At 42.3% G+C, this 11,690-nt stretch overlaps 1 protein-coding gene and 1 long non-coding RNA gene across 3 annotated transcripts; both read right to left on the bottom strand.

Annotated features, from left to right (window-relative positions):
- Positions 1 to 402: 402 nt before the first annotated feature.
- Positions 403 to 5,230, bottom strand: LOC123053488 (uncharacterized). 2 transcript variants are annotated; one of them, XM_044476964.1, is made up of 4 exons: positions 4,936 to 5,230; positions 4,426 to 4,595; positions 3,461 to 4,316; positions 403 to 3,373 (listed from the first exon to the last, which is right to left on the bottom strand). In XM_044476964.1, exons 2-4 carry the CDS (start codon positions 4,564 to 4,566, stop codon positions 2,706 to 2,708), a joined length of 1,665 nt encoding a protein of 554 aa, XP_044332899.1. In that variant the 5' UTR covers positions 4,567 to 4,595; positions 4,936 to 5,230; the 3' UTR covers positions 403 to 2,705. The 2 variants fall into 2 exon arrangements, with proteins under 2 accessions (XP_044332899.1, XP_044332900.1); XM_044476965.1 differs by lacking the exon at positions 4,936 to 5,230 and having other exon boundaries at positions 403 to 4,316; positions 4,426 to 4,588.
- Positions 5,231 to 6,646: 1,416 nt separating this feature from the next.
- LOC123053491 (uncharacterized) lies at positions 6,647 to 10,308 on the bottom strand. Its single transcript, XR_006425626.1, has 3 exons — positions 9,625 to 10,308; positions 9,348 to 9,533; positions 6,647 to 6,746 (listed from the first exon to the last, which is right to left on the bottom strand). It is a non-coding gene; the product is annotated as an uncharacterized lncRNA (long non-coding RNA).
- Positions 10,309 to 11,690: the final 1,382 nt, after the last annotated feature.

The raw sequence follows: 11,690 nt of genomic DNA, 5'->3' as shown, positions 1-11,690 counted from the left end.
AGATCTGAATTGCCAGGAAAGAAAGAAAGGTTATAGTAATTGATAAAAGCACATACGTGATGCATACATAACTGATATTGATTTTTGTCAAATCAGTTGTGAGCCCTCCATTAGGTATCTGTGTGAATACATTGTCTTATGAATGTATTTCCACTATTTTGAAAATAAAGTATAGTGGCCGTCCTCTTACAGTCAGAGAGAGCTTAAATATAGTTCAATCTTCAGAGAAACACCATAAAAAAAGTCAAGGGCCCAAGCTCACAAACACTATATTTGGGTTTGTTAAATGGATGCATCAAAACATTGAGTTTGCTAGAAATTCTAAAATCAGACTAAATTAAATAATGACTATAGACTATATACGCATATAATAAGATACCCAAAAGTAAATAAATTTCATTCTGTTAAAATATTTCAGATATATCAATTTGAAACCAAATAAGGCTGCTATGTCTGCATCACATTATATTTAGTCATATCAGAATGCTTGTAACAAAATCTATAATATATCCTTGTAAACAATGTTTTTTGCAACCTTGTCGGATGGACGCTCTTCATCTGAGATGAGTATCTTCAATCCATTTCTGCTGGTCACCCTTGACATTGCAACATAGTGTTGTCCATGTGTGAACACTTGCCTTTCTAAGTAGAGTCCAACTTTTTTGAGAGATTGCCCCTGGCTTTTGTTTATAGTCATAGCAAAGCACACTGATATTGGGTATTGTCTCCTTTTCAGAATGAAAGGCCATTTTGAATCACTTGGTGACATGATAATTCGTGGGATGTAAACTTTGTCACCAACGTTAGGACATGTTATGACCTGGCCTTCAATGAAACGCTTTCCTAGCTGTGTTATTATTAGTCTTGTCCCATTGCAAAGTCCCGCACTTTGATTGATGTTCCTCATAAGCATTATTGGTAATCCTACTTTCAGCCTCAGTTCATGGTCTGGTATTCCAGAAAATGTAAGACTATTCAGAAACTCAGTTGGGTACAACATATCTTCATCTTCCACCGTAGACATTGCCTTGCATGTTGCATCTGAACTGAAATAGGTTACCTCTTCTCCAGGGATTTAACACATGATGTAGGCATTAATCTGGTCAACAGTCTCGTTTCCTGGGCACAAGATCGCTCTTTCCACAAGGTATGTTCTATCAGTGTATTTTCTGTGTAAGTCAGGATAGGTGGTGTTAACAATAGATGCTTTCGGGTCATCCCCTTCATGTAAAATAAGGTCCTCTGGGATGCTAACCCAATCCTCTTCATCTATTGTTGACGTTGTGCCATCGCCTATGTTTAGTATCCAGTTTGCGAATTCAGATGTTTTTGCTTTCTCTTCTGGACTACCTTCGGATGAATTCAGACGCATATTTTCTTTGAGTCGGTACTCCTCAAAGTTCTTCCATAGGTAGGATTTCTTTATTGATGCAGAAATGATATGTTCCCTTTTCCCCTTTGGTATAACTAGTAGGATTTGCCTGAAGTCACCTCCCAAGACTACTGTCATTCCTCCAAATGGTCTATGCTCTGCGTCCTCATATGTGAATCGAAGTATGTCTCTCAAACTCTTATCTAGTGCCTCAAAACAATGCTTGTGTGTCATAGGTGCTTCATCCCATATTATCAGTGATGTTTTCTTTATTAGCTCCTTGCTTGATGTTGCATGTGGACTCGTTAGTGATCTTGAGGGGAATGTGAAATCTTGAATGAGCTGTTCTTCCACCCTGTAAAAGAATTGCTGCTATACCACTTGAAGCAACTGCTAGAACTATTTTTCCTTCAGATCTTAATTTTGTCATGACTGCTTTCCACAGAAATGTCTTTCCATTTCCACCATATCCATCAACAAAAATCATTTTTCCAAGACTGTCGTTGACTGATTCTATTATAACATCAAAAGCCATCCTCTGGTCCTGATTTAGCTTATGCAGTAACTTCATGTGTTCTATTCTTAAAGAATCTTTATCATAGTTTAGTTCCTCATTTACTAATCTAATATTTAGATCTTGAAGAACTGAACTATCTGGTAGTGTCATTCCTGGAAAATCTTTGAGGGACTTACCACCTTTAGTCAATAGTTGTTCTATCTCTGCCAGGAGCAGGCTCTTTATTTGTGCCGAGTTGAGTTCCAGGGCCTGAAAATTGAATATTCTTCTTTGCCGACGTTGGATATCCTCAGATAGTAACTCCCAATTTGTTTGCCACAACTTTGCGGGATCCGTCACCTCACAAAATAAAAGTATTGTGCAGAAAAGTTGGCGCATTTGAGGAGCAGAGGCCTAATGGGATGCTTCCTTGATGCAGTCATCCCACTCTTTAGCGTCATTAAGTAGCCCAAGAGCATAACATGCGGATTTGAATGTTGGATGTACAACCCCATCAACTGTTCAAATTTCTTCATATGATCTGCATCCTTTGACGGTATTTAACAACATTCTCAAGTAGTATTTTTCACCGCTCGTTGGTTGTGCATAGTAAATCCTGCCTATGGTCTTTTTTTCCACCACGCCTTTTCCTCCATTCTTTCTCTTGTGCATGCCAAGTCCATTTGGTTGGAAACTGTGCATACGTCAAACTGCGAGCTTCTTCATGCAACTGGTTGGCTGTCATCCATTCTGTGAACATTGTCTTTTCTATGTTAGGTCGGGATACAATTTGATCTAAATCCATTGAGTCCGGCAACACCACAACATGTTCATTTTCTAGGTGAAATTGTAACCTTTCAACCGCAGGCTCTCTGTACTGAAGAGGAAACTGAAATATCGCCATGCGGCTTCACATCCAGATATGTACCGGGCATCAAGGTACCTCTTGATTTCGTCGTCCCTGTTTGTTAATTTGCTAGCTCTTGTTTCACTTTGTTGGTCTTCCGCTTCTATCAAGACGGTTGTTCGATCTTCTCCTTTGTGGATGTATTTGAATAAATACTTTATAGACCTTGATCTGTTGCACCACTCAACATTTATGTGGGCTTGATACTTGATCAGTAGGTTTCTATTGTATGGCACAACAAATCTATTGTCTAGCTTCACTCCATTCTTGTCCACAGTGTTGCCATCATCTCGCCTTCTATATACTGGATAGTTATCTTCATCTATGGTAGTCTCAGTGCAAAATTTCTTGGGGAAATGTTTGGCACAACTTTTATCAACCATGCATGGTGATTTTGGGTGTGCTTGACCACATGGACCATGTATCATGTAATTTTGCACTGCTTCGTACCCTTCTGGATCACTATTCTTATCAGGAATTTCGGCTGATATGATTTTGTCGATCTGGGAAGGACTTGTATCTTTATCATCTGGGTGTAGAAACACCAGTATGTGTGCATGCGGGAGGCCTCTTTTCTGGAACTCTATAGTGTAGACAACTTTATGAAAGTAAACAAATTTGAGAAGAAATGAGTTAGGACAATCATCTACGAAAGAGTGAATATGTACTTATTAGGTAAACTTACTTGCAATTGTTTGTCCAAAACACTTTCCGTTCTTTATGTCATTCATAAGTTCCTTCAGTTTTAACATGAATACTCTGGCAACGATATCTGGACGATCTTCAGGTTTCTGGCCTGGAATCAGATCCAACATATCTTGTATTTCCAGCCATTTTGGATTGCATGTAAAAGTAATGAAGAGATCAGGATAGCCAGCCCAACGACAAATCGCCATGGCATCTTGGTAGTTTTGCTGCTTATTTCTTGGACTGTCATTACATGATGAGGGTAGTATGAGTCTTTCTCCAACTTGTTCGGTTCGTGTATCTCCATTTTCTATTGCATCATGCAGTCCTCTGTACAGTTCTGTCCTCAACTTACCTTGGTTTGTCCTGTACCAATTTAGTCTCCACTGTTCAATGCACGTTGCTGCATCAACTAAGAACTGCAGGAACAAACGTCCACTCATTTGCAATGTTGAAGCTTGGTTCAGACGTTGTTGTATGCGATACGCATAAAACTCCAGCATTGTTACATACTTTCTTTTACCTTTGCTGCCTCTTTTATTTTCATACTCTATTTCTGGTCTGAAACCATCTTCTCCATATGGAAAAAGCAAGGGGTACTGCATTGACATATAGCTTGGGTGCAACTCTGAAATCCTGTGTATTTGTTCTGCTATTTTGATATTTTTTTGACCTTTTATCTCTTGAATTTTTGTCGTGTGCAAGAAATTTAGAACCTTTTCGCTTTCAACTGGACGGAAATTCATTGCAGACATAACCTTAAAATTTGCTATCATGTAGACTAAACCTTCTTGGATCAATGGTCTGAACTTGTTAACCATATGCTTCATTACCTTGCCATGTATCATAGTACCCTGAAACATTACAGTGCAGCGAGAAGATGCATTAATATTATAGTAACTACTACAACTCACAATAGTGTATTTATGTTGGAAATTCATAAAGTTTCATCATTAAGCTAACCTCTTCATCAAGTAGTATCATGTCAAGGCTAATAAGTTCATTGTTGTCGAGATTAATGGCATCCCATAGCCTAATTATTCTGACCTTGACTTTCCAGGAATCCTTCTGATTGCTAATCTCATGGAGCATATCGTATGCCATTGTTTTGAGGGTAAACAAAAGGAGTTGACCTATAAAAACACAATTTCCAGAAGATTACATATTGGTGGTCATGCAATTTGCATGTAGTATGAAGTCCAGAGCCTAACAATTTGATTGAACCAACGAAACAAATAATCTCTCTCAGAACTGGGCTAGAAAGCAACAAAAAGTAATTTGAATTGTAAGCAAGCATAAATTTGTTGCTTAGTAATTTCTTAGTCTCTGGCAAATCCAAGGCTTCACTTGCGAAGAAAGATTTTCTCTTGCCCATTGTGAAGTTCATAAGCAATATGAAGTAAATAGACTAAAATTTTGAATTAACCAATGAAGCAAACAATCTCTGAAAAACTGGGTAACGACGAAGCTTACGTGCCAAACAGGAGAAGGTTCACCAGCGACGATGTTCACGACCGACAAGAGCCTCCTTTATGTGTAGATAGTTTGTTTCAGGCTGCAGTTATTTTATAAGATGGTGGTGTAACGCCCACGATGCGGCTATATCTCCCACGTGTCGGGGCACGACTTAGAGGCATAACCGCATAGTGGTTTTGTCGCAAGAAGGGTCATCTTCACACAATCCCATGTAATGAACAAGAATGGGATAAAGAGTTGGCTTACAATCGCCACTTCACACAATACATAAATATCATTCATACATCATCCAAAATACAATCATATAGACCGAGTACGGTCAAAATCCAGATGAAAATAAGACAACCCCAAATGCTAGATCCCCGATCGTCCCAACTGGGCTCCACTACTGATCATCAGGAAAAGACACATAATAACGACCACGTTCCTCGTCGAACTCCCACTTGAGATCGACGCCATCGTCTGCACTGGCATCGTCGGCACCTGCAACTGTTGTTGGAAGTATCTGTGAGTCACGGGGACTCAGCAATCTCACACCCGCGAGATCAAGACTATTTAAGCTTATATGACAAGAGGTGCAAAGAGGTGGAGCTGCAGCGGCAAAACATATATGGTGGCTAACTTGCGCAAATGAGAGCGAGAAGAGAAGCAAAGGAACGGACGTCATCTAGCAATGACCAAGAAGAGGTCCTGAACACCTACTTACGTCAAACATAACACAGACCGTGTTCACTTCCCGGATTCCGCCGAGAAGAGACCATCACGGCTACACACGCACTTGGTGTATTTTAATTGGGTCAAGAGACAAGTTATCTAAAACCGGACATTAACAAATTCCCATCTGCCTCATAACCGCGGGCACGGCTTTCGAAAGATATTACCCTGCAGGGGTGTCCCAACTTAGCCCATCATAAGCTCTCACGGTCAACGAAGGATAAACCTTCTCCCGGAAAGACCCGATCAGTCTCGGAATCCCGGTTTACAAGACATCTCGACAATGGTAAAACAAGACCAGCAAAGCCGCCCGAATGTGCCGACAAATCCCGATAGGAGCTGCACATATCTCGTTCTCAGGGCACACCGGATGAGACATCCTACGAGTAAAACCAGACCTCGAGTTTCCAGGAGGTGGCCCCGCAGTCTGCTCAGTTTGGACCAACACTCGAAGGAGCACTGGCCTGGGGGGGTTAAAATAAGATGACCCTCGGGCTCGCGAAAACCCGGGGGAAAAGGCTTAGGTAGCAACTGGTAAAACCAAGGTTGGGCCATGCTGGAGGAGTTTTATTCAAGGCGAACTGTCAAGGGGGTCCCATAAATCACCCGACCGTGTAAGGAACGCAAACTCAAGGAACATAATCCCGGTATAACAGTAACTAGGGCGGCAAGAGTGGAACAAAACACCAGGCATAAGGCCGAGCCTTCCACCCTTTACCAAAATATATATAGATGCATTAATTAAATAAGAGATATTGTGATATCCCAACATATCCATGTTCCAACATGGAACAAACTTCAACTTCACCTGCAACTAGCAACGCTATAAGAGGGGCTGAGCAAAAGCGGTAACATAGCCAAACAACGGTTTGCTAGGAAAGGATGGTTAGGGGCTGACATGGCTAAAATAGGAGACATGATATAGCAAGTGATAGGTAGCGGAGCATGGCAATAGAGCGAAACAACTAGCATGCAAAGATAGAAGTGATTTCGAGGGATGGTCATCTTGCCTGCAAGGTTCTCAGAGTTGTCGAAAGCTTGATCCTCGTAAGTGTACTCGACAGGTTCCTCGTTCACGAACTCGTCTCCCGGCTCTACCCAAGACAAGAATACAAACAAATGGAACCACAATCAACAACGAGGAATGCGCAAGCAACATGATGCAAGACATGTATGATATGCAGGTTATGATATGCGATGCATATGCGTGCTCCGGAAGGAAAATGATGAACATGGCAGTAACTTGGCAAACCAAGCATGCCACTGGAAAGATGAGATGATTTCGGTCGAAATCGATATAAAGATCACCGGAATCGGATGCACGGTTTGCAAATGGCAAGCAAAACAAGAATGACACTAATCTGCGATAAACAGCATGATAGCACTTAAAATACAACAAGTAACAATACTACAGCATCCCAACATAGCAACAAAGCACATGGCAGTAATCTACAGGAGATGCTTGACAAAAGATGAACACTGAGCTACTGCTAGTTCACAACATATCAAGCTCAAACAAGCATGGCAAAAGTGCAAAAGATTACAGGTTCACAGACTTGGTGAAAAATTGAACATGGCAGAAATCATCATCAGGTAGCAATGTTTAGAGCACGAAATCAACATGCTACAGGAACTTAACATAGCAAGACAAGACATGGTAGTGTTCTACTAAATGCGCATGACAAAAGTCCCTTACTGACCATAAGCCAAAAAGGACCAGAAGATATGGTGGCAAGCATGTAAACATAGCAAGTTTCGTTATCAGGTTTTCAGACTTAGCAGAAAACAGAGCATGGCAGAAATGTTAATATGTAGGCCTCTTTGTGAGCTTGATGCACTCACTACAGAGCAAGGCAAGACAACCCAAGCATACCTACAGCAAGATGGCATGTTTATGAAGCTATCCATGGCAAGAACAATTGCATAGCATGTATGGATCAACTATAATAAGCTTGGCAAGATTGCAAATTATGTTAAGAATCTGCCAGAAATATTTTATAGCAAAAGTAGAGCAAGATTGAGTCATGCTATGGTACTCTAAAATTGCAAACAATTGCAGGAATGGATCAATTACAACTATATCTACAAAACATCCTTACTGAACATCTCCAAAATATGCATGGATCTCTCTGTAGCATCAAGTTTACATGGCAACAAAATTACAGCAGACAAAGACTTAGAGAAATCACTAAGTCCCTGAAATCAGAATTATTACGGGACCTACTTTGCATGCTTGTGCTAGTCACCACAAAGATCACCAAAATACATGGGCTATACCACTGGAAAGATGGCATGACATACTTCAAAACACATGTAGAGTTCATGCTCAAAAGATGCACAGAATAAATGATACAAAAATGACAAATCTCCAAGTTCTGATAAGAACCAGAGATTAACAGCAACTAGCCATCTTCCAACGAAGATTTGGGCATCAAGATGACCTCTAATGAAAATGGTGCAATTGAGCAAAATGAAGAGCATCACGAGGCGAACAATTTGACATATTATACGCGTGAATCGGAGCTACAAGCACAAAGTTATGGTATCTCGAATAGGAGCACTTAATGTAAAATAAAATGACTTGGAGGATTTTTGAGAACGGGAAAAGTCAACGCACGATTTCTCTGGATCGGATCTGGCCGGAGGTTGCTCGCCGTGGCCGGAGCTAGGAGAGGAGGGGGCGACGGTCTCGGGCGTCGGCGGAGGAGGAGGGGACCCGGGGCGGCGGGTCCGGCGGCGGGGCCCGGAGGGGAGGCGGCGGCGGCCGGCGACGAGCTCGCCCGGCGCGGCGGCGAGGAGGCCCGGCGGCGCGCGGTCCGCCGGCGGGTGCGGGGCGGCGCGCGCGCGGGCGCGGAGGAGGCGGCGGCGGGCTCGGGCGGGCCCGCGGCGGGCTCGCGGGCCGGCGCGGAGGGAGAGGCCGGCGGGACACGTGGCAACAGCGGATTCGCCGGGGCGCGGCGGCGGACGTGTCCGGCGCGGGCGGACGCGTCCGGCGCGGCGCGGAGGGAGAGGGTTAGGGTTCGTCTGAGATTTCGTTTTTCGGGATGTCCACTCATTTATAGGTAGAGGGAGCTAGGAGACTCCAAATGAGGTGCGGTTTTAGCCCACACGATCGTGATCGAACGACCTAGAGCATGGAAGAGAGTTTGGTGGGCTTTGGGCTGGTTTTGGAGGGGGTTTTTGCTGGACACTCAAATGGACTTTGCGGATGCCCGGTTAACCGTTGGAGTACCAAACGACCTCCGAATGGAACGAAACTTGACCGGTAGACTCCGGGTGGTATATTAAGGTCACTTAGACAAGCCTCGGTCCATCCCAAGAAAGTTTGACACACGCACATGAAAGAAAACTAGAGGGGTGCACCGGAGGAGATAGGAGCGCCGGATTGGAAAACGGACAACGGGGAAAATGCTCGGATGCATGAGACGAACACGTATGCGAATGCAATGCACATGATGACGTGATATGAAAATGCAAGACATGACAAAATACAAAACGAAAGACAAAACCCAACAACGGAGGGAAAAACATATCACATAGCCGAAAATGGCAAGAGTCGAAGTTACAAATATGGCAAGTTACATGCGGGGTGTTACAGGTGGCATGGGCTTGGTTCTGCCCCGTCGCGAAAATTTTGAATTAACCAACGAAACAAACAATCTCTGAAAAACTGGGCAACGACGAAGCTTACGTACCAAACAGGAGAAGGTTCACCAGCGACGATGTTCACGACCGACAGGAGCCTCCTTTATGTGTAGATAGTTTGTTTCAGGCTGCAGTTAATTTATAAGATGGCGGCATGGGCTTGGTTCTGCCCCGTCGCGATCTCCATGAAGTGCCCAAAGAGCATACGTCAGCAAACCTAGGATTGAATCCTAGGACTTTCAAACGACGCAGTAGAAAACATGAATCCTAATGCAATTGAAAAGATAAGGTCGATTCAAATGTTAAATCAGGAAAAAAACGACGAACCTGATCTATTCCCCAACTTGGTTGCTCCAATTTGAGAGAGATTTGTTTGTTTTTTTCCATGGGAGGAGGAGGAGATATTCCATGGCGTGAGCGCAGCAGATCAAATTCCTAATTTCCTTGCTCCAATTTGAGAGATATGATTGATTTCCTTTCTCTGGGGAGGAGGAGACCATGGGGAGGAGAGAACGTGAGGGGGAGACTGTGGGGAGGAGGAGAGACTATGGCGCACGATTTTTTTTTTACAGGGAGAGTAAGAGACGTGGAGAAGATAGACTTTTTTGAGGGATTTTGAGGGCATGGGCTTGGTTCTGCCCCGTCGCGATCTCCACGAAGTGCGCAAAGAGCGCACGTCAGCAAACCTAGGATTGAATCCTAGGACTGTCAAAGGACGCAGTAGAAAACATGAATCCTAATGCAATTGAAAAGATAAGGTCGATTCAAATGTTAAATCAGGAAAAAAATGACGAAACTGATCTATTCCCCAACTTGGTTGCTCCAATTTGAGAGAGATTTGTTTGTTTTTTCCATGGGAGGAGGAGGAGAGATTCCATGGCGTGAGCACACCAGATCAATTTCCTAATTTCCTTGCTCCAATCTGAGAGATATGATTGATTTCCTTTCTCTGGGGAGGAGGAGACCATGGGGAGGAGAGAACGTGAGGAGGAGACCGTGGGGAGGAGCAGAGACTATGGCGCACGATTGTTTTTTTTACAGGGAGAGTAAGAAACGTGGAGAAGATATACTTTTTTGAGGGATTTTGAGGGCATTTTTTTCACAATTTTGAGGGCTATATACGGAGTAAATATATCGTGCAATCGTGATAGCATGCGGTTGGGATTTCTAATAGATTTATATGGTTGATGTACCACTAAAAAAATGGTTGATCTATATTAAAAAAAATATGGTTGATCTGCACCGTAATAACTCGGTCCCACCAGATTAACGGTTCTTAAGTGCTGATTAACGTGGTAATTTCTTGGGAGTCGCTAATTAGTATAGGTATAGATAGATAGTAGCAAAACATGATGCAAAATGGACCTATTTGATTGGCAGATCTGCGACCCAAATCCCCTCTCCGCTTTGCGAGTTGCTTCAATGCGTGTTGAGCCCCTCTTCTTATCGATCAAATGCACACAACCTAATGGCTTGAGCCTCTCGTTCCTATCGCATCGGGTTTGAGCTCTAGCTGACACAATAGCAAATAAGCACCCTTTTCCGTTTCTGCGAGACACTGACAGGTGGGTCTAGGGCCCAATGCTAACAGTGCACACGTGGATGTATGGCCCTATATGTCAAAGACTTTGGCAAGGCTCTATTTAGTGCCAAACATGTTGTGCACTGCCATTGCATCAGCACCCTTCGATCCCACTAGTCAGTATCTATGGCTAGCTAGGCTGAGTTATAAAACTTCATGTTTAAATCTTCTTCGAATTAATTCAAATTCTAGATTATTTCAAATTCTTGCAAACTTCAAATGCTTGCATATTTAAATTCCTTTGATCAAATTTGACAAACTTTAGGTATATTTTGATCTGTAAATGTGAGGATTCCAAATCTGTCCTTGGTTTTCAAAATTAAACTATAGATTTTAAATTCAAATTTGTACTTTCTGTGTCCTTTCAAACTTGGTTAAATCATAACTTGAGTTCTATAACTCTAATTCAAACGAGTTTTATTAGTTTTTCAATCAAAAATATATGAGAAGCCCATTCCAGGACTTGGATTTCAGGTTTGGGCAATCCAAAATACTGTTCTGTTCTATTTTTTGCAAAAGGACCCTCTTAATGTTTCTATTCATATCTTGAACATCCTTTATCCAATCATTGCAACCATAGGTCCATTTTGATTACCTTAGCGTAAGGGTTCAAGAAATGCTCTTGGTTTTCCATTCTGTTTTATTTAAAAGCATTTCAAAACTTATTTCAACCATAACTTGAGCTTGACACATCTATTTCTAATAAATTTTATATGCATTTCTATTAGAAAAATGCAAGGAATCTGATTATGCCATGTTCATGGATGATAAACTACTAGAACATATTGTTCTATCCAGAATCACTTTGAAC

This window comes from Triticum aestivum, chromosome 2D (assembly GCF_018294505.1).
Source record: "Triticum aestivum cultivar Chinese Spring chromosome 2D, IWGSC CS RefSeq v2.1, whole genome shotgun sequence".
Classification (NCBI taxonomy): domain Eukaryota; kingdom Viridiplantae; phylum Streptophyta; class Magnoliopsida; order Poales; family Poaceae; genus Triticum; species Triticum aestivum.
The sequence above is the reverse complement of the archived record's forward strand: the minus strand, read 5'-3'. Positions and strand labels throughout refer to the sequence as shown.